Genomic DNA, 22,885 nt, shown 5'->3' with positions numbered 1-22,885 from the left:
GAGAAGTACTGTAGCCCTACCTTTTCCCAAGTGGGTGTTGATAGACATGTAGCGGGCGGTCCCTGTGAGACTCTTGTGCTCCCTGTAAGGAATGTGTTTTTTGGTCTCGGGATCGATGTACTCTTTAGCCAGGCCAAAGTCGATGATGTGGATAATGTGCTCCTGCTTGTGCCCCTGCCGCCCGATGAGGAAGTTCTCGGGCTTCACGTCTCGGTAGATGAGGTTCTTGGAGTGGACGTACTCCATCCGTGAGAGCTGGGGAGGGTAGTGTGTGTGACGGTCAAACGCATGCACTCAAAAAAAGGTGTACACACACACACACACACAACTCCATGCACACCGAAAAACTGAATGGACATCCACACTGGGACATACAATCAGAACAGACACATGGGCATAATTCACCAAAACAAGCTTCTTTGTCATTTGGATGTAAACTTTACTTACCAGCTGAATTGCCATCATTAAGACTGTCTTGAGAGAGAATGTTCTGTCACAGAGGTCAAAGAGGTCTTCTAGACTGGGGCCCAGCAGCTCTAACACCATGGCATTGTATTTCCCACATGGCCCAAAGTAGAAGACCTGAGGAAGACCCTCCGCTGAGATAGAGAGGGATGGATAGAGGGCGAGAGGGGGATGGATAGAGGGAGAGGAAAATAAAAAATATATAGAAAGAAGTCCATTTAAACTGAAATTGAAAATACTATCAGTAGAACAAATCATATGACAAACTATTGGATTATGCAGTGTTCCATTAATTTCTTTCGAATATGCATGAGGGTGTGGCAGTGCAGCTCACATGCCCATTTAACGGCTCTACCGGTGAGACCACATACCTGGGTATTGTTTCATCATTAGCCTTTTTGGAACTAGTTTGTACTCCAGTCACATGCAGGACTTGAGACGAGCAGTAGTTATGCTGTACATAACACTTCACAAGTGGCATCTAAAGATGGCCCAAGCTGTTTGGTTGGGGTTTGTCATGAGTGTTGTTCTGAATTGTCTGTTGCAGCTGTTAGAAGCCATCTGCTGTACCCATCTCAGGAGAGAACAGAGAGGAATGGTGCCCAGAGGAACCTGGGCAAGCTAATAACGACGGCCATGAAACCCACAACTAGAACCGCCCCCATTCTCCAAAGCCAAGTAGCCATTAGCGCAAAACTACAACCGTGATGTGATTGGAAAAAATATCCAGAATTATCTCTGCTGTGTAACAACTCGAGGAGAATTGCTGCAAAAAAAAACAACTATTAAGAACAGAGGCAAGGATACATTTTGGGAATTTTAGAGTGTCTCAATCCGTTGGGATTGCAACCTGCTCCGTACTCCTCTCCAATAACATCCCCGGTGTGATGTTACTTGTACGATCTGAGCTCAGCGAAAAAGTGAGCTTTCTTCCCTCGCAAAGAGTGCTCTGGACGAGTACGGAGGATGAGTTTGTGCGTTTATCAACAGTATAGGAGTGAGAGAGTGGATTTCAGATATTTTCTCCTGACTGAGCATATTTTAGTCAAATTGTTGTGTATAGGCATAATTTAAATGTAACTTAAGAGTGCTTCAGAGAATATCATTGAAATTCATAACGCCCTGAAAATGACTGATGCATTTTATTGGACAACAAGAGGCTAACTATAGGAGGTTGAGAGCTCCAAAACGATCCAATAGCAAACTCCCATCTGTACAGTAAAATACCGTTATTCTGGAGTAGTGCAGAAGTATCCCAGACATTATTGGCAGCTCTGGGAATGATAGTTGCCCGGTGCATCAATGGGGTGAGAGTGTGCAGGAGAAAGACCGCGATGCCCAAGTTACCTTTTACAATGATCTGAACAATGGGGATTTCATTCCAAGCATCATAAACAAGACGAGAGAGACAGCATGGTGGAGTCGAGGAAGAGTTCATATTCCCCTTAGGCAAAAGAAAGATGAGCCAAGGGAAAAAAATTGTGGAAAGTGTGTGTCTATGACAAGAGGGGCCCAGACAAACAGCAGCGGAGTAGGTCAACAATTAGCCAACGTGTACAAGCTTGGTGGCTCACAAACAGAGTAATGTGACAGAGGTAAGTGAGCAAGCAGAATGTGGGAGTGGGCGAGGTGTTTCCAAGCTTGACGGAGGGAGAACTCCTGAGAAAAGCCCAGTGGTCCTGAAGGCCCGCTCTGTGTGTAATGTGAAAAAATGACAATGTCGACGACAGCAAATGGCCACATGTTCTCATGTCTTCTATATGCTGCCTAACTGTCGAGGCATTACAGGAGTTCCACTCTACAAGCTATTAACACAAATGTGATTTTACCTTACCCCTTCCGCTCCCTAAACCAATTCGTATTTGCACCATCTTTTTACCAAGTTTCGGAATGGTGAAAATGGCAACTGGTCTCAGATCCCATTAAATTTAAGCAGAGGCGGGATAAAAGCCTGTTAATGCCATGAGAGTGCATCTTTTGAAATGCTTTGGGGAGAAATGAATTCAGTCACACAGGAGCAAATGTCGGCTTATCCTGAGACACGCAACCAATCAAACCATTAATCCACCCCCACACTCAAAGAACAGTCAGGCCTGAGTCACCAATAATGGCAGCTCTGTCTGTATGCATCTCATGTAATATATATCTGAATAAAAACTCAATTTAGCTCTCCAGCAAAGGTAGGCACATAAAACATACTCCACACCCACACCGTTTCAAAAACGACAACACACCATGGACCAATGCATGTCGGAGATATGGAATCTCTCCTGGCTTGAGAGCATGTTCATGAGTTTGAGATTATTTCAACACCCTCATTTACGAGTTTCGTCCATTTTTTAAATTGTTTTTACTGTCTTTTGTTTGGAGTGCTACGTGTGAGCAATGAGTGTGTGACTGGTTTCTCTGTCCTGATAACGTGTGTGACTGGTTTCGCTGTCCTGATAACGTTGAAGGACCATGCCTGAGCACGCTTAGAAGTAGGCCTACCTGGCCTGCTGTGCGCCAACATAGGAAAGCGCACATTTGGGGATGTCTGAGTCTTAACTCACCACATCCACCACTAATAAGCTGAGCTTCTCAGTAATTTTTTAAACTTAACCTCACATAGTAAGTCAACGAAGTCTGTTTATCATGATCTGATGACCCCATATACCCAGTGAAAACATTTTTTAAAAAAGAGCTGTCTGTCCCAAGCTCACTGGCACAGGAAACTGAGGGGCCAGGAATAGGCTAGTTGATACAATGTTACACTTCACTAGTGATTGCTCAAGTCAAGACAGACAGACTGGTGGAAAGAGAGATTGTGATTGAAAATGCAGGTTCTTTCATCAGGATATTTTCTACTAATTTATCTATGTATTATCTACGGTTTATTAATGTGTCCATTATGGCTGAGGCTGGTGCTCTAGCATTCATCAAATTTTAGTCAAATTTGTACTTTGTTTAAATTCTGATCTTTATGATTAACCATGTCAAAGATTGAGGAATAAAAACATTATTGAATTGAAACTCTTCCACAAAAATGCACAAAAAAATATTCATAAATGACACGCAGGTAGGTAGAAATGGAAGGTTAAATTGTAAGCTTCCCCAAACTTGAAACTCATGAGCCACCTATGGTCTTTACTATAACACCCAATTATATCATTTGGAATTTGTTGCACACACAGGAGGTCCTGTGAAGAAAAAAAACCACCCACTGACAAATCATTCACTAGCCCTAATTTAGCTCTCCCTACCACTAGTGTCTCCATTTTCGACTTCTTCTCCCCCACTGACGGGGAAGGCTAAGGGGGGGGGGGGGCGTATAAGGATGAGGCTAGAGAGAAGAGGCTAAACGAGAGGAATAACTGGGTCCAAAAATCGTTTTTCTCCAGCAGGCGGCAAAAATATAAATTGTAATGGCTTGACTGTCAAATTTGGTGAACAAGATTTTTTTATGGATTATTTGCTACGTGTGGCTTATTTGATCTAATATCTGTGTCAAACCGGTTAAGTCCTCTCAGCCATGATCATACCCAGATGGCATGGTGGTTGGCACACCATAGACCCTTTCCACTTACTACTCATTCATCTCATAAAGAAAGGCCTTTGACCGGAGCCAATGTACTGTGCAGGGCATCTGGTGTCACACACACACACACACCATTGTGACGGTCTGTAGTGACGGGTACATTTTCAGAATTGTTTTGTAACATGGACCACATCAAAACATCAAACACAAGACAAGTCATTAAAAGTGCCTTGGGTCGTGCATGTGAGGCTGTACTACCTCACATGCTGACATTTATGCAACTCCACCCATTCTTTCCCCTCAGCCAATCAAATTCAAATTGCAGATGGAGGGACAGCAAGGGACACCATTCACCCTCTGAACGACACACATACACAATCCATGTCTCAATTGTCTCAAGGCTTAAAAGTCCTTCAATACCCGTCTTCCCCCTTTATCTGCACTGATTGAAGTGGATTGAACAGAACACATCAAATATGGTATCACAACTTTCACCTGGTCAGTCTATGTAATGTTTTCTACACTCAGTGTCGATTAGCTAGCTGCTTTGCTGGTTACACATTTTTCAAATGAGCTAACTTAGCTTGCTAGCTAGCTGCATATGGCTGCTATTTGGATTTTTTTCATCTAACTAGATGATGCAGCAAGAACAGCTTCAACGGTTACAAACGTCTTAGCTACCTATTTTCTCTGAAGCAATGTTCTAATCGCAAGCTGCAATTTATCAGGCTGGTTAGATAGTAGGGTTGGGAGGTAATCCAGATTTTCACATCTTCATACCATCCTTCTCTCACGCCGGGATTTGCAGTATTACCGGTTTAGTACACAAGAGGGTGCCAAGAAAGCCCATTGGGCTCAATTACCAGAATGTTAACCAAATTAGCACAACAGCGATCTTCCATGGAATCTGCTAGCTAAATATGCTAACGAGTGCAAAGACAGGCAATCCTGCAGATAAAAAGGTATACATATATAATGTAGGAGCTATCGAATGTCATTTTTGGTGAGTTTGGACATTCACAAGCAAACGTGAACGAGAGACATTGTGCAAATGTCACAGACAGCGTTGTGAAGAAGGCGCAGCAGCGCCTCTTCAACCTCAGGAGGCTGAAGAAATTTGGCTGGTCACCAAAAGCACTCAAACTTCTACAGATGCACAATCGAGAGCATCCTGTCGGGCTGTATCACCGCCTGGTACGGCAACTGCTCCGCCCACAAACGTAAGGCTCTCCAGAGGGTAGTGAGGTCCGTACAACGCATCACCGGGGGCAAACTACCTGCCCTCCAGGACACCTACATCACCCGATGTCACAGGAAGGCCATGAAGTTCAAGGACAACAACCACCCGAGCCACTGCCTGTTCAGCCCGCTATCATCCAGAAGGCGAGGTCAGTACAGGTGCATCAAAGCAGGGACCGAGAGACTGAAAAACAGCTTCTATCTCAAGGCCATCAGACTGTTAAACAGCCACCACTAACATTGAGTGGCTGCTGCCAACACACTGACTCAACTCCAGCCACTTTAATAATGGAAATTGATGGAAATTGATGTGAAATATATCACTAGCCACTTTAAACAATGCTACTTAATATAAATGTTTACATACCCTACATTACTCATCTCATATGCATATACTGTACTCTATCATCTACTGCATCTTTATGTAATACATGTATCACTAGCCACTTTAAACTATGCCACTTTGTTTACATACCCTACATTACTCATCTCATATGTATATACTGTACTCGATACCATCTTCTGCATCTTGCCTATGCCGTTCTGTACCATCACTCATTCATATATCTTTATGTACATATTCTTTATCCCTTTACACTTGTGTGTATACATACGGTAGTAGTTTTGGAAATGTTAGGTTAGATTATTTATTTTACCTTTATTTAACTAGGCAAGTCAGTTAAGAACAAATTCTTATTTTCAATGACGGCCTAGGAACAGTGGGTTAACTGCCTGTTCAGGGGCAGAACGACAGATTTGTACTTTGTCAGCTCGGGGGTTTGAACTTGCAACCTTCCGGTTACTCGTTGGTTATTACTGCATTGTCGGAACTAGAAGCACAAGCATTTCGCTACACTTGCATTAACATCTGCTAACCATGTGTATGTGACAAATACATTTGATTGGATTTAAGTAGCTACAAATATTAATATCAAAGAACTGGTTTCAATAGTATTCACAGTATTGAAAAACCAATCCGTGGCTATTTCTAAATACAATATGGTATATACCCCAAGCCTATTTGATAGATAATTGCATTTAATTAACACAATGCAGGCTCCTCCTCAGGCTCCTCCTCCTCCCAGGCTGGTCAGTCTACTTAGAGACCTTACCAAGGCTGGTGGGCCTCAAAGCTAGCAATCGCTGCTTCAACAAAGTACTGAGTAAAGGGTCTGAATACTTATGTAATATTTCCACTGTGTTCTTGGGGACCTTCAATGCTGCAGGAATTTTTTGGTTCCCTTCTCCAGATCTGTGCTTTGACAAAATCCTGTCCCGGAGCTCCACAGATAATTCCTTCAACCTCACGGCATGGTTTTTGCTCTGAATACGTACAACTTTCAGAAGCTGTTTATACCTGCCGTTAACATGCATCCTTCGTCCTGATCTTGACCTGATTGGCAAAATGGTTTTTTTCTTTGTCATTATGGGGTATTGTGTCGATTGAAGAGGGAAAAAAAACAATTTAATCCGTGTTAGAATTAGGGGTCTGAATACTTGAATGCTAGTCAGCTCTGAGTCAAGTACCATTGGTATACGCGCATCAGGGTTAGGGTCAATTCCACAAACTCAATTCTAATTGAATTCTCTGTCCCTGTAAATTCAACACATTCAATTCCTCTGAATTCCAATGTTAGGTCAATTCCAATAATTCAATATTATCCCCAACAAAACCACTAATTCCAATTTGAATTAAATCTCAGGCTTTCAGGCGGATCATGTCATTGTTTAGACAGAAACTAATCAGGCCTGAGCTAGACTAAGAAAAGTAGACAATGAATGTAGGGTGTTCCAGAAAGAGTGGACATCGAAATATTTCTTTAGAGGTATCAGGGAAAGCTGTGTGCTTTGTGTGCAAAGAGAGCATCGCTGTCTTGAGACTACAACTTGTCCCGACAAGGCATGCAGAGAAATCTAGGAATGTCTTCTGAGCAGAGTAGAGCAAGGACTTTTCACAAAGCTGCATTCAGCAATCAACAGAATTGCGAGAGCTAGCTAGGTACTGTCCCACAAAATTGCTAAAGATAATCAAGCCAGTCGCTGAAGGTGAATTCATTAAAGAATGTTTAAATCAACTCTGCAGCAATACTTTCCCCCCGACAAGAAAGAGCTGTTTGAAAATGTTTCCCTGTCAAGACAAACAGTGACACGGCGTGTTGAGGACATCGCAGAGAATATGGAACAACAGTTGAAAGACAAGGTAAAGGATTTCACCCATTTCTCCCTGGCCCTGAATGAGAGCAGTGATGCACGTGACACAGCGCAGTTGTTGATATTCTTATGAGGCATAATCCCAGACTTTTAAATTACAGAGGAGTTTGCTTCAGTGTAGTCAATGAAGAGCACAACCACAGGGAAATATTTATTGGAGGTGGTCAAGAAGTATGTGGCAAAGCTGGGCCTGAGTTTTATAAAGTTATCCAGTGTGACCACTGATGGATGCCCAAACTTGACAGGAGAAAACATTAGCCTTTTGAAAAGGATACAAGATCTGAGCTGAAACCGGATCAGAAAACATTTTTCCTGCATTGCATTATTCATCAGGAGGTGCTCTGTAAATGTGCCTTGAAAATGAGCCATGTTGTGGACAGTCACTAAAGTTGTAACCCTCATAAGAGCAAATTCTTAAAAACCACAGGCAGTTTTTCTCACTGTTGGAAGAGAGTCGGGCCATGCAGATATCCCCTACCGCACAAACGTGAAATGGCTTTGAGGAAGGTACTTAAAAAGGTGTGGGACCTGATGTTGGAGATTGCTGAGTTTTTGCTAATGAAATGAAAATGTGGGTTTCCCTCAACTGCAAGATAAAATAAAGTTGGTTGATTTTGCCTATACATCGCTGCTGCGTGCTTTGAACGGTCAGTTCTCGTCGTTTGAGGATTTTAAAGCGTTGGAAAATGACATGGTGTTGGTTTCCTCTCCTTTCACCTATAATGTGGATAACATTCCCAATGAGCTGCAACTTGAGCTTATCAATCTTCAGTCAGATGCAGTGATTGGAGAACTATTCCAAACAATGTCACTGACGAGGTTCTATGCATCTCTTGATGAACAAAACTTTCAGAAGATTAGGAGTCATGCTCAGAAGATGTTTGTCCTGTTTGGGTCAACCTACGTATGTGATCAGACATTTTTCAGTGATGAAATATAATAAGTCAAGGCACAGAACATCTCTTACTGACCCTCACCTTTCAGCAATCCTGCGCATAGCGACGTTAGGTATAGTTTCTGACTTCACTGCTCTAGTCAATGCCCATCAGAGAATTCACTCCTAACACTGATTGAGTAGTTTAAATGTAATGTAGAGCTCTGTGTTTTTGTGCATGCCAACATCTCAAGACATCAGCAAGCAAATGGGTCTTCCAAATGGACAATGACCCCAAGCATACTTCCAAAGTTGTAGCAAAACGGCTTATTAAGGACAACAAAGCCCTGACCTCAATGCTATTTGTTGGTAGAACTGAAAAGGGGTGTGCGAGCAAGGAGGCCTACAAACCTGACTCAGTTACACTGGCTCTGTCAGGAGGAATGGGCCAAAATTCACCCAACTTACTGTGGGAAGCAATGCTACCAAATACTAATTGAGTGTATGTAATCTTCTGACCTGGGAATGTGATGAAAGAAATAAAAGCTGAAATAAATCTCTACTATTATTCTGACATTTCACATTCTTAAAATAAAGTGGTGATCCTAACTGACCTAAGACAGGGAATTCTTACAAGGATTAAATGTCAGGAATTGCGAAAAACTGAGTGAAAATGTCTTTGAAGTCGGAAGTTTACATACACCTTAGCCAACTGTATACCTACTGTAAATCTGTCCAGATATGCTACTTATTTTACTTTTTAACATGCACAGAAATAAACCACATCCATGTTCTTCACCAGTCCATCCTGCAGCAAAGCACCCCCACAACATGATGCTGCCACCCCCGTGCTTCACAGTTGGGATTGTGTTCTTTGCCTTGCAAACCTCCCCCTTTTTCTTCCTAACATAACGATGGTGATCATGGAAAACAGTTTATTTTTGTTTCATCAGACCAGAGGACAGTTCTCCAAAAAGTACGATCATTGTCCCCATGTGCAGTTGAATACCATAGGCTGTTTTTTTTTATGGCGGTTTTGTAGCAGTGACTTCTTCCTTGCTGAGCGGCCTTTGTTATGGGGATATAGGACTCATTTTACTGTGGATATAGATACTTTTGTACCGGTTTCCACCAGCATATTCACAAGGTCCTTTGCTATTGTTCTAGGATTGACTTGCACTTTTCGCACCAAAGTACATTCATCTCTAGGAGACAGAACGAGTCTCCTTCCTGAGCAGTATAACATCTGCGTGGTCCCATGGTGTTTATACTTGCGTACTATTGTTTGTACAGATGAACGTGGTACCTTCAGGCGTTTGAAAATTGCTCCCAAGGATGAACCAGACTTGTGGAGGTCTGCAATTTATTTTCTGAAGTCTTGGCTGATTTCTTTTGATTTTCCCATGATGCCAAGCAAAGAGGCACTGAGTTTGAAGGTAGGCCTTGAAATACATCCACAGGTACACCTCTAATTGACTCAAATGATGTCAATTAGCCTTTCAGAAGCTTCTAAAGCCACAACATCTGGAATTTTCCAAAGCTGTTTAAAAGGCACAGTCAACTTAGTGTATGTTAACTTCCGACCCACTAGAATTTTGATACAGTGAATTATACGTTAAATAATCTGTCTATAAACAGTTGTTGGAAAAATTACTTGAGTCATGCACAACGTAGATCTCCTAACCAACTTTCCAAAACTAGTTTGTTAACAAAAAAAGTGTGGAGTGGTTGAAAAACGAGTTTTAATGACTCCAACCTAACTGTATGTAAACTTCTGACATCAACTGTATCTGTCAATACAGTCATGTATAATCCTGTAATATGATTCTGGCAATGGCAAAAATATATTCTAATGTTGCCCTCCATGGAAAATAATTGCCCAGACCTGGTTTAGGTATACAAATACATATAGGAATACAGTTTGGAATTATTAAAAACATACCCTACAGTCAATTTTATACTATGTGGATTAATTCCTTTAACTGGGAAATGTAAAAATATTTGATTCCAATTAAAACATTTTATCTTTGGAATTTTATTTTAACAATTCCAATCCAAAAAGTCTAAACTGCAAATTAATTCCATGTTGATTATTTGAATTCAAATTTAATTCAACGTAAATTCTCCACTTCATGAGTGAATTCAAGAATTGAAATTTCTAATTCAATTGGAAATGGCACAAACTATAAATAAAATAAAAAACATTGAGCAAATACAATTGTAGTCTAGCGGTTGATAAATGTATATCCATTTTAATTCACAAATACATTTTGAAAATGGACTACAATTTCAGTACATATTGCAATACACTGTACATAAACCAAAATGACTACTTTTGTTAGGAACCCCCCTGAACATATGAAGAGTTTGACCACTTATATATTTCCTCTTCTACATATTCTGTCACTTGATGGTTCCATTCCAGAGACACATTTTTTTTTGTGTCTATAATTAAGATGCTATATATTCGCCTCACTCAGAGAAATAAGTAGTACTGCTCGGTTTTACAGAGTCAAATGTAACAAAACTAAATTTAATAAACTGTACAAATTATAGATTTGTGACATCTATATAATAATTGTTTTAATAAATAAATTCAATACAGTAATATGAGATCTGTATGCAAAACATTAACATTTATCAGGTGTGCTTATCCAGAGGGACATGCAGTAAGTGCATTCACCTTAAGATAGCTCGATGAGTGAACCACATATCACCGTCAAATATACAGCATACGGATATTATCCGCTCGTGTCTTTTTACTTTCGTTTTTGTACGCAAGCTTCAAAATTACTAAAAAATATAGATATATTTTTGGTTATTGCAAAGCCATTTCACAGCTGTTTAGATCATACAATGATTCTCGTTTGGACACAAACTGAAATTAGGTGAACATGATCGAATTTTATCAACAAGGTAATGGCATTATCTCTGTCTAAACACTGGTCCTGTCAATGACCCACATGCAAAGGTAACACAGGAAGCTGTGTCACAACAGCTGTGCAAGTGTGAACAGACTGCACTTCCTGTGATTGTCTTCAGTGAATGGGGGGTTTCAAGCAGAAAGCAGTCATCCCATATAGAACTGGACTACTGTTCAGAAAAGTAGTAAAGGTGATTACCATCACAATCAGACTTATCAAAAGATAATATAAAAAAGACAACTACAGCCAAATGTCAGATTATTATTATTTTTTAACAATTGGGTGTGATTGGTAAAATAGCGTAACTGTTAAAGGGAAGTGACAGCACACTCTCTGCAGTGTATTCAGGGAGACAACATGGCAACGTGTTGCCTCCCGCAGAGGTTCTGCAGGTGTCTCATCAACACCCCAGGACTAGTGCTACTTTCTGTACCTGAGCCAGGAGACTGACAAGTGTGTAGGAAGTTCACTGACTGAAGTGTGACTGGTTGTGTATGTGAGGCAGAGGTAATTATGTGTAAGAGAAAGATATCTCAAGCTCTTTCCCAGGCAACCGTTCCAATCATTAAACCACAACACGGAGAACCACTAAAAGACTGTACACCTGCACAACATTACCATGTCCTTGCAAGCCTAAATATTCTGGAGCAATATAATACCTGAGATTCAGGTATTCTGCGTGAGCAACTGACAAGAGGAAACACACACACCCACATGCAGTAATTTATTAATATTGAGGGCCTTCACCCTATCAGACAGAGGCACAGTGAAATTGATATAACAGGAGAGCTTGATAATTCTTCTTTTGCGTGACAGTTAAGAATGGACACATTCTTTCTTCATACAAAACATCACCAATCTGAGGTGACCTCAAGTCAGTTGGAGTGATTAGTGAGCAAGGAAGAGAGAGGATGGAGATAAATATGTGGCATACAGAGTGAAGGTCTTACCTGTGCTGCCTAATGTTTTGTAAAACCGGTACTCCAAATGCAGCTGTGGTGCCCTTGACTTTATTGGTTCCTGGAGGGGGAATACAGAAGGAAACACTTCAGTTGAAGGGAGTCTTTTCATACACTACACGCCAAGAATAAGAAGTACACCTAAATAGGTACATTATTCAAATGAATTATCCTTCAACAAACTATTTTCAAATTCAGGTTTACAAATACATATATATTTTTAAAATAAAATATGTAAATAGGCTGTTCACTCAAAGTATGTTTTTAAGAGCTGCTCATTGGGTCACTCCACAAATAATACAGAAATAAGAACACACACTTACCAATTTTATTGCAACATACTCATTGGTGTAGAGGTTTTTACCTAGGGGGGGAAAAAAAAGGTTATTATTTCAGAACAGATGTGAGGTCACACCATAGAAATAGAATGAATAGAACGGGCTTAGATGCTCTAACCCTGTTAATTTGACTGGCAAACTCATGGGTACAGTCACATTGACTTCCTGGTATTGAAATGCAATCATTTCTATCAACTGATACGCCGAGTCGATATTCACCTCATAAGGAGCATCACCCCTCTACCACGCCCACAAATCGGGGAAAATAAACACTTTGCCCATTGCAAAAGAGACAACTTTGTCTGCGTTTTTTTTGTTATACAGAAAATCGCAAAACATGCCAAAAAGCTGCTGATTGAAAAAATGACAACGTTTTTGGTGTGAGTCAAGGGGGTAACCTAGGTAACCACAGAGTGTTTTCACCACAGGCGGGCAAGGCCGAGACCTTCTAATACTATGCTGGATTGCCATGGTAATGTAGACGCTAACCGATGTGGCTCATGCAATTGAGTGTACTTCTTGTAATGTCAGTTGAGTTGACTCAACAAATCACAGCACGGATTGAAGGGTACACTTCCTGCTTTTACGTCCTGGCATGGGTACACTCAAAATGTCTACCAGTACACCCTTTATGCCATCATTGACTTGAATGGGGACACCCGTTATATTCATTATACTTCTATGGTGGTAAATCCAGTGCAGCCACCAAGGAACCATCTTAACTCCCACAGCTCTAAGACACATGCTTCACAAATAACAGCGATGACTGAACAAACAGTGACTGGAAGGTCAGAGGCGTGTACATTCGATAAATGTGGAGGTTCCCATTGGACAGTTGAGGTGAGGAGGACAACCAGGAGCATCTAATGCACCATTAGGCATCTGAATAAGCCCATTGTGCAATACCATGAACCCTATCATGCGTATTCTATTAGGTGCACGTCTTGCACAAAACTACCAACTTCGGATGATTTAATAAAACCAGTAACTTTGGGCCTCCATTTTACTCCAATTACCTGTCTCTTTGTGGGGAATTGGAGTGACTGTAGGCCTTGCTCACTAAGTCATATCGCATTACAAAAGGTGTCATCTTGGAGAGAGAAGTGAAATGCGTTTGCGGAGCAAGCTGAGAATGAAAGAGCTAATGCCAACAGTGCGACACCAGCTGGGAAAGTGAGAACACTGCTTGTGTTTTGATGTAATGATCCTGCGCATAGCAGTGCTATGATACTTTATATAAATGTGGGGGAATTACGTAGGGCAGTGGGAGAATATGTTTCATTGTAGAATTCAAATACTTAGCGTAGCACATCACTTCAGTTTGTGTGTTTTGAAATAGACCAAGTGTGTTTTGAAAGACCAAACGTGTTTTGAGATGCCAGGCTTAAAGGAAAGATTCACCCATGTTGAATGTTATATCATACTTTGCCATCTCTGAACAATGTTCTATCGATTCCTGGAGTCATTTCATGTTTATCTGAGCTCTTGCTGTTCACTAAGGCAGAAATACACCCTTTGCAACGTATGATCCAAAAAGTGTCATACCAGCTACATTTCTGCCTGCTTGTTAAGTGCTATATATTGAAAGCTTGACTGCTGACCAGCCAACATTTTTGGGACTGTATTTATAGTGGACTAATGAAGAAAAAAATAAAAAGATACTCTGAGATGATTATACCTTTAAATTTCAAAGGGTACAAGGTTTAGTGTCCACGTGGAGGCTTCTTCCCTGGTTAACACCGGCTCCAAAAGACACCTTGTGATATTTGCTATTTTACAATCCTCCACGTTCAATGTTGAAATGCCAACGATTTGTGGTGAGGTTTCCTGATTAACAAAGTCAAATTTGATGAATTCTAGTCAGAAGAGAAGAATACAGGTCTGAATAACAACTCCCTCCCAAGACAGTTAGTATTCACATCTGCTTTTTAAGATGTCTTGCCCCTGTAGGCCTATCTCTTCTCTACTTCAATCTAGCAACAGCAGTCCAGCATTCTAAATGTCAGGGCAATTTAGGCCATTCTTAAATTCCTCATAAGTGAGCAGAGGAGCCTATGGAACCCAGCCACACTCAGGCTGAGTGACAACGCCACAGGCAAACTATAGGCCTCAGAACCTCTGACTGCTCAGCAGCACAGTTCATGCGTGGAGCATACCAGAGAACAGGCCACTCTCTCGCCCACCCCCTCCTGGACTAATATCCACGTGGGAGGCAGCAGAGTAGAAGGGAGGAGAATCTCAGTCTCTCAACCAGTTTCAGAACAAACAGTAAAGCCTTTCTGGCTATAGCTCTTCATTTCATGGTTTCATGCTCCTCACTGTTCTGCTTGGAGAATATGTTCATTAGACAATCCAGATATCTTAGTCAGTCACAGGCTACAGGTGATGTGAAATAGGCCCAATGAGCTTAACATATAAGCAAAAACCGGTTAAATTAAATAAAAAACTATAAAAAGATAAGTCTGCTATGCTGTACCCAAATGAACAACTCTTCTCTCTCTTCTGTAAAAGAACAGCCTCCTCCTATTTACCATGCAGGTACTGTATGTCCCTTTGCTGACTGGGTTAAAAAGGAAAGCTTATTATGAATTCTATTAGATTCTTTCAGCATACATGAAACAAAGCAACATTAACGGCGTATTTGTGGAGAAAGAAGCAGAGGGGTCTTCTTATGTGCAGGCACACACATGCATAAACTCAGGTATGGTCACAGTTTGGGGAATATTCAGAAGTGGAACATTTCCATGGGAATTAACTGGAATATGGGAATATATGCAAAGTAATATTAATACCATTTAAAAATGTAGATATTTTTTAGCATTTGATATATTTACCTTATCATAAGTAGACATAATTGCAAATGATTAAATTCTTCCAAAAGAAACAAAACAAACTATTTAGTTATGAATTGAACTTTAATTAAATTAGTTCACATGGGATGACTTCACTGAACAACAAAAGGGAATATTGAAGGATCCCTAATGATCCATTGCATCTCCTAAAAACATTTTCAACATATATAGTCTAGAAACTAAAGCTTTGGTTTTCTTCCTCTCAGGCTTCCATGTCTTCTCCCTGGACCTCCTCAATGTCCACCTCTTGAACATCACACTCAGAGGCCTCATCTTCGCTGTCACTTTCCAACCTTGTTGAGGATGGCTCATTGTCAGGCTCAAAAAGCCTCAAATTTGACCGGATGGCCACCAATTTTTCAACCCTTGTATTGGTCAGCCTGTTGCGTGCTTTGGTGTGTGTGTTCCAAAACAAGGACCAGTTGCGCTCTGAGGCGACTGATGTTGGTGGGATTTGGAGGACGATGGAGGCAACAGGGGAAAGAGCCTCAAATCCACAAAGTCCCTTCCACTAGGTGGCTGATGAGATACGTTGGCTCGAATGTCATATTGCATCTCCACCCCAAAGCTCTTGCTTGGAAGTGTTCTTCGCCAGACTGCCAAGAACCTTGCCAACGTACAGGCCAAGGTGGCGAGACACGGTAGTGATGACACCATGAGCCTTGTTGATCTCTGCACCAGACAGGATGCTCTTGCCAGCATACATGGGGTCCAACATGTACGCTGTGGCGTGTATCTTCACACTTTTTGATGTATTTCAGTACTGCAGTTTCCTCTGCTTAGAGCAACAGTGAAGTGGGCAGGGCAGAACAGACTTCTTCTCTTACATCTGCAAGCAGAGTCTGAACATCAGACAGGATGTCATTGTCTCCCTCAATCCGTGCAATGGCTACTGCTATAGGTTTCAGGAGTTTCAGCTGCTTACCACTCTCACAAAATACATCATCCAGGATGATCCTCTTGATGGGGCTGTCCATGTCAGCAGACTGTGATATGGCCATATCTTGGAGAGACTGCTTCCTCTCCAGGAGACTGTCAAACATGATGACAACACCACCCCAATGGGTGTTGCTGGGCAGCTTCAAAGTCGTGCTCTTATTCTTCTCACTTTGCTTGGTCAGGTAGATTGCTGCTATAACTTGATGACCCTTCACAAACCTAACCATTTCATTGGCTCTCTTGTAGAGTGTATCCATTTGTTTTCAGTGCCATGATGTCATTGAGGAGCAGATTCAATGCATGAGCAGCACAGCCAATGGGTGTGATATGAGGGTAGGACTCCTCCACTTTAGACCAAGCAGCCTTCATGTTCGCAGCAGTGTGTCACCAGCGCAAATACCTTCTGTGGTCCAAGGTCATTGATGACTGCCTTCAACTCATCTGCAATGTAGAGACCGGTGTGGCTGTTGTCCCTTGCGTCTGTGCTCTTGTAGAATACTGGTTGAGGGGTGGAGATGTAGTTAATTATTCCTTGCCCACAAACATTCGACCACCCATCAGAGATTGCAATACAGTCTGCTTTCTCTATGATTTGCTTGACCTTCACTTGCACTCTGTTGAACTCTGCATCCAGCAAATGAGTAGATAAAGCATGTCTGGTTAGAGGGATGTATGCTGGGCAAAGAACATTCAGAAATATCTTCCAATACATATGGCCTGTGACCATCAGAGGTGAAACAGTTGCATACACAGCTTGAGCAAGACATTCATCAGCATCTCTGACTATGTTCCTCCATTGAATAAAAAAAAAACTTCAGATTCCAGGAGGACCATGAGCTGTTGCTATCGATAAGGTGTCTGATACATAATTTTCACCTCGAATAGAAGCAGAGGGACTTTTGTCAGAGGTTCATTGTTGTGAGCGCTGAGGGAACTTTATGCACTTGGCCAGATGATTCTGCATCTTTTCTGCTTTCTTCACATATGATTTGGCACAATATTTGCAAATGTACACAGCTTTCCCTTCTACATTAGATGCAGTGAAATGTCTCCACACATCAGATAGTGCCAGTGGCATTTTCCTGTAAAGATTAGAAAAATAGTTTAAAAATATATATACACAATTCCATGGACAGATAAATAGTTAAGCAGTTAAATTAAACAACTCCTTTGTAAGATAAATGTATTAAAATAAAACATGTATGGAAACAGGTGAATTAACACTCAGTTAGCAGGCTCAAGCAAGCTAATTTACCCACATGGTAGCAAAAACTAACTGGCAGAAATTGTTAACAAGTTAAAAATTGTTTTTTTTTTTTAAATAACAAATGTCATGTAAAATATATTCACCCCAGCCAGTATTGTAATCAAAACTTACCAGAAAGCATGTAGTCCTTGGCTCAGACAGTGTAGTAGTGTGGGCTCAATAGCATCTCATTAGTGTTCAAGATCTTGAGAATCAGCTGTACATGTGATGAAGAATGCACAGTGCATGCAGAGGGTTGCAATTCCATTGAATTTGGAATAGTTTAACCAAAATATGCCACAAGACCTAGAATTGCTTTATGTGTATCCCATAAAAAAAGGTTCACTGTTTGTAAGCAAACTTTTTGATGAATTTAAGCAAAAATCCTAAGATTCCCATGCTTAACTTCAGACGGAGAATTTCAGGAAATTTACCGGGAAGTTTCTGACCTTAAAGGCTTAAAAATGTACCTGAGTTTAAGGTCACCTCAGGCTGCGAGGTGTCAGATGTGATAATGAGTTGTATTGGAGGTGCAGGGGGATAGACATTCAGCTCTCAAAGTGAAGCAATTATCCATAACGAAAATGAAATGCATCGTATTTGCCACCAATGTAATCTGTGTCTCAATTCCAGTGTCCACAGCCTTTGCAGAGTAGCTGGGGCCTGACCTCATCATGAATCAGTGATTGCATCCAACTTTAATCGTCATGTTGAGATATTATGATAGCGAGGGTGAGAAGAGGGCACTGACTGTCATTAGAAATTCATCAATGAAGATTTTATGTTACAGAGGCCCAAAATTGTAAAACCAATCTTCATACATACACCAAAAAAAGTTCCAAATTTATTCTTGAAAGGGTGGCGAGTTCTTACCTAGCTTCAGCTCTCCAAAGTTACCACAGCCAATCTTCTTGCCCACACGGAAGTTGGGCCCAACCATGAGCACTCCAGAGGAGCCTGATCCAGAAGGGCGCGAGTGCCCGCTGCGCCCCTGACCTGCCTTGCTGCTGCGCGCCGGTCGCTCACCCTCTTTTTCCCGTGGGTGCTCCATGGCTCAAAATGCCCCCCAGAGGACACGAGGCACAGGGAGATGGTGCGCTCCCTGTCAGGGGCTGCTCCTCAGCTGGGCAAAGGGGCCGGGGCACCGGGCTCTGCCTCTGCCCAGCCCCGTCACTGCGACCTCGACATTGGGGTGGGGGAGCGAGAGCTTTCACAGGTATCCTGGAAACAAGGGAAAAGGAAATGTCAGAAATTGACCAATTTAAGTGTCCTGCTGAGATAAACTATGGAGTGAATAGGTACTGAGAAACCATGACAACCCCACCACACAAGGACCTGCAGGATAAAAGAACTCTACAAAAAAAAAGTGTAGTCCTAAATTGATACTGTCAGGATACTGAAAATGGCAAAAATTGTGATGAGGGAGCTTAGGGTTGGGCGATATCAAATGAATTCAAATGTATGTTTTTGCGTGATATTCCAAGAATCAAGGTTTTGTTATTTTTTGTTTTTATGTTCGCTTGTTCTCATGTTGTATTTTTGGTCTAGTCTCCGTCGCTCCTCTGTGCACCTTCCGCATTTACACCAGAGATCTGTATATAATGACGAGATTTAAAGTACCATTCAAAAGTTTTACATGTATTTTTTTTTACATTGCAGAATAATAGTGAATACATCAAAACTATGAAATAACACATGGAATCATGTAGTAACTAAAACAAGTGTTAAATCTAAATCTAAATATATTTGAGATTCTTCAAAGTAGCCACCCTTTGCCTTGATGACAGCTTTGCACACGCTTGGCATTCTCTCAACCAGCTTCACCTGGAATGCTTTTCCAATAGTCTTGAAGGAGATTCCACGTGTTGAGTACTTGTTGCCTTCTTTTCCTTCACTCCGCGGTCCAAGTCATCCCAAACCATCTCAATTGGGTTGAGGTCGGGTGATTGTGGCGGCCAGGTCATCTAATGCAGCACTCCAATCTCCTTCTTGATCAAATAGCCCTTATATAGCCTGGAGGTGTGCTGGGTCATTGTCCTGTTGATAAACAAATGCTATTGGGACTAAGTGCAAACCAGATGGGATGGCGTTTCGCTGCAGAATGCTGTGGTAGCCATGTTGGTTAAGTGTGCCTTGAATTTTAAATAAATCCCTGACCGTGTCACCAGCAAAGCGCCCCCACACCACCTCCTCCATGCTTCACGGTGGGAACCACACATGCGGAGATCATCCGTTCACCTACTCTGCGACAGACCAAAATGACAGATTTCCACTTATCTAATTGCTTTTGTTTCTTGGCCCAAGCAAGTCTCTTCTTATTGGTGTCCTTTAGTAGTGGTTTCTTTGCAGAAATTCAACCATGAAGGCCTGATTCATGCAGTCTCCTCAGAACAGTTGATGTTGTGTCCATTACATTAATTTGAACTTATCCTCTGCAGAAGAGGTAACTCTGGGTCTTCTATTCCTGTGGCGGTTCTCATGCGCCAATTTTATCATAGCGCTTGATGGTTTTTGTGATTGCACTTGAAGAAACGTTCAAAGTTGTTGAAAGTTTCCGGATTAACTGACCTTCTTGAAATATTGATGGACTGTCGTTTCCCTTTGCTATTTGAGCTGTTCTTGCCATAATATGGACAATATGGAATAGATTTTGATTTAACACTTTTTTGGTTACCACATGATTTCATGTGTGTTATTTTTATGTTTTCACTATTATTCTACAATGTAGAAAAGAGTCCAAACTTGACTGGTACTGTAGATATATTTTTTTACACACTTGAAGTACAAAAATAAAAACTATTTGTGGTGAAATCATAAGGAAGGCTTACTATTAACAATAAGGACCAAAATGGGCCATACAGTCTGAGATTTCCAACGGTGTGACAGGAAGATGGTGTCACAGCAGAGGAAACAGCGGTCACTCCAGGGGACATAACCTATTAATAAACATTTCATTATAATCAAATAACACTTATTTGCATTAGACCTATTTGTATCCTGCTGCAATTTTGATGCTTTTAAGTGATTCTGCAATATTTATGTATTCATTCTCCCATGCCTGGTTTCTCACTCTCTGCAACCTCTGCGTCTGTCTCTGCCCTCCGGGGAGGGTCTAGTTTCTTTACCTGGTCCTAGTGATCGTGCAGGCAGACATTGGGGAATGGCTGTGGTGCTCCCATTCCTGGTTCTCACTCCCTGCATTAGAACATCCATCCCATTGGTCCCTTTATGTCTGTCCTACCAGTTTCTCTTTTCCTGACCGATTGGCATACGTGATGCACCCTGGGAGCCCCCATCAGCCGTGCCTCTTTTGGAAACTGTTCCCCCCCTGCTCTACCTGGTTGATCCTGCCATATTCTTGTCCCAAAGATTAAGCCAAGTCTAAATACACACGGCCAGTACAGTGAAACTTTGCATGGCTCATTAAATCAGTTAAGGTTTCATTAATTCACTCCAAAGTTACTTGGATAACTGTGGCAATTGTAGCGCTAAGATATGCCAACAAGTGCTGACCCAAAACCGATACGGGGAACCTTCGTGGCACTGGCGTCTCATTCGAATGTCTGCCCTATCAACTTTCAAATGGTACTTTGTGCCTACCATGGTGACGACTGGTAACATAAAATCAGGGTTCGACTCAGTAGAGGGAGCCTGAGAAACGGCTAGCACAAGGAAGGAAGCAGGCACGGAAATGAGCCACTCCCAGTTCAGGGAAGTAGTGACAAAAATACATTACTCTTTGGAGTATCTGTAATTGTAATGAGTACACTTCAAATGAGGATCCATTACTGATGTTTAGAACTGATGTTTAGAAGCATTTTTACAGTGGTCAAAAACTTCTGAAAGTGTCATTATGTTTTAACTGTACAATTTGGACTGCCTGTTGTGTATTGTCCATCGGTGTGACAATGTCCTATGGGGTGACGCCAATAAATAAAATAAATAAAAAAAAGTGTCATCTTAGACCAAATGTAAAAGACATTGTCAAGCATGAGGCAGGTAACATTATAATAATACACAAGTAAGATAAAAGCAATTATCTAAGTTCAGTGAAATTACTGTGAATCTTACCCAACATTTTTGTAAAGCTTTACACTCGGTTATCATCATTATACAAGAAAATTGTGTGTATTTCATTTGAAGTGCCGGAATATGATTACTGATTTATAGACAGAAATAACTAATGAGTAAAATAATTATTTTGGAAACAAACTATTATATTAAAATGAATTGTAATGTCACCCCAGAGGAAAAATTCAAGGCACTAATACAGGTCCACTAAACCAGATATAAACTCAGAATTGAAAAAGGCAATATAACATTGAGTTGTAACTTTTGTTTTGGCTATATGGGAACTACCTGTGTACAGTTTCAAACTGTACTTTGGCTCACATTGAATAAATTCCTATTCATTATGCTGTGAACATTAGCCTTGGCATTCAAATGTAGATCTTGCTCCTTGACATCAAGCTACAACTAGAAACCAGGAACTGTGTTTCAAATATATCCATGAGTGACCTTGTTTGTCTGTAGAGGCAAAGTTAAAGGACCTTTGCTCTAACGTGGAGGGTATAACTGCCATGAGCATAGTCACTAATATTATTAAAATGTAATATATATTTTTAAATATAGTTTGGACTATTTGTAACTTTTATGTAGGCTACCTACCCAGTGAGGGTTTAGGCTATTAACTACAGCAATTACACGGAGTTTACAAAACAATTAAGGACATCTGCTCTTTACATGACAGATTGACTAGGTGAATCCAGAAGAAAGCTATACTCCCTTACTGATGTCGACTGTTAAATCCACTTCAAATCAATGTAGATGAAGGGGAGGAGACGGGTTAAATAAGGATTTTTAAGCCTTGAGAAGTGGATTGTGTATGTGTGCCATTCAGAGGGTGAATGGGCAAGAGAAAATATTTAAGGGCCTTTGAACCAGGTGTGGTAGTAGGTGCCAGGCACACCGGTTTGTGTCAGGAACTGCAACACTGCTGGGTTCTTCACACACAACAGTTGCAAGAATGGTTCAAAACCATCCATCCAACTTGACAACTGTGGGAAACATTGAGGTCAACATGGGCCAGCATCCCTGTGGAATGCTTTCGACACCCTGTAGAGTCCACGCCCCAATGAATTGAGGCTGTTCTGAGGGCAAAAAGGGGTGCAACACAATATTAGTAAGGTGTTTTTAAATGTTTGGTATACTCAGTGATTTGTCTACATACCAAGTGCATACATTTCCCCCCATACATTAATGAATTAGCCTACACCCACATATTTTTTTTAAAATAAACCAAGCCTCAGTAAATCATGATG

General features: G+C 41.2%; 1 protein-coding gene across 9 annotated transcripts in view; it reads right to left on the bottom strand.

Annotated features, from left to right (window-relative positions):
* The window catches only part of LOC109889500 (casein kinase I), a 55,513-nt gene that overhangs the window by 18,958 nt on the left and 13,670 nt on the right, over positions 1-22,885 (bottom strand). For all 9 annotated transcript variants that reach the window (XM_020480955.2, XM_020480961.2, XM_031822926.1 and 6 more), the window contains 5 exons: positions 18,438-18,785; positions 12,513-12,553; positions 12,181-12,250; positions 448-599; positions 21-255 (listed from right to left, as the gene is read on the bottom strand). In XM_020480955.2, the coding sequence (XP_020336544.1) occupies positions 21-255; positions 448-599; positions 12,181-12,250; positions 12,513-12,553; positions 18,438-18,615 (676 nt within the window). In that variant the 5' untranslated portion in view covers positions 18,616-18,785. The remainder of the gene's footprint in view (positions 1-20; positions 256-447; positions 600-12,180; positions 12,251-12,512; positions 12,554-18,437; positions 18,786-22,885) is intronic.

This window comes from Oncorhynchus kisutch, linkage group LG4 (genome assembly GCF_002021735.2).
Source record: "Oncorhynchus kisutch isolate 150728-3 linkage group LG4, Okis_V2, whole genome shotgun sequence".
NCBI lineage: Eukaryota > Metazoa > Chordata > Actinopteri > Salmoniformes > Salmonidae > Oncorhynchus > Oncorhynchus kisutch.
The sequence above is the reverse complement of the archived record's forward strand: the minus strand, read 5'-3'. Positions and strand labels throughout refer to the sequence as shown.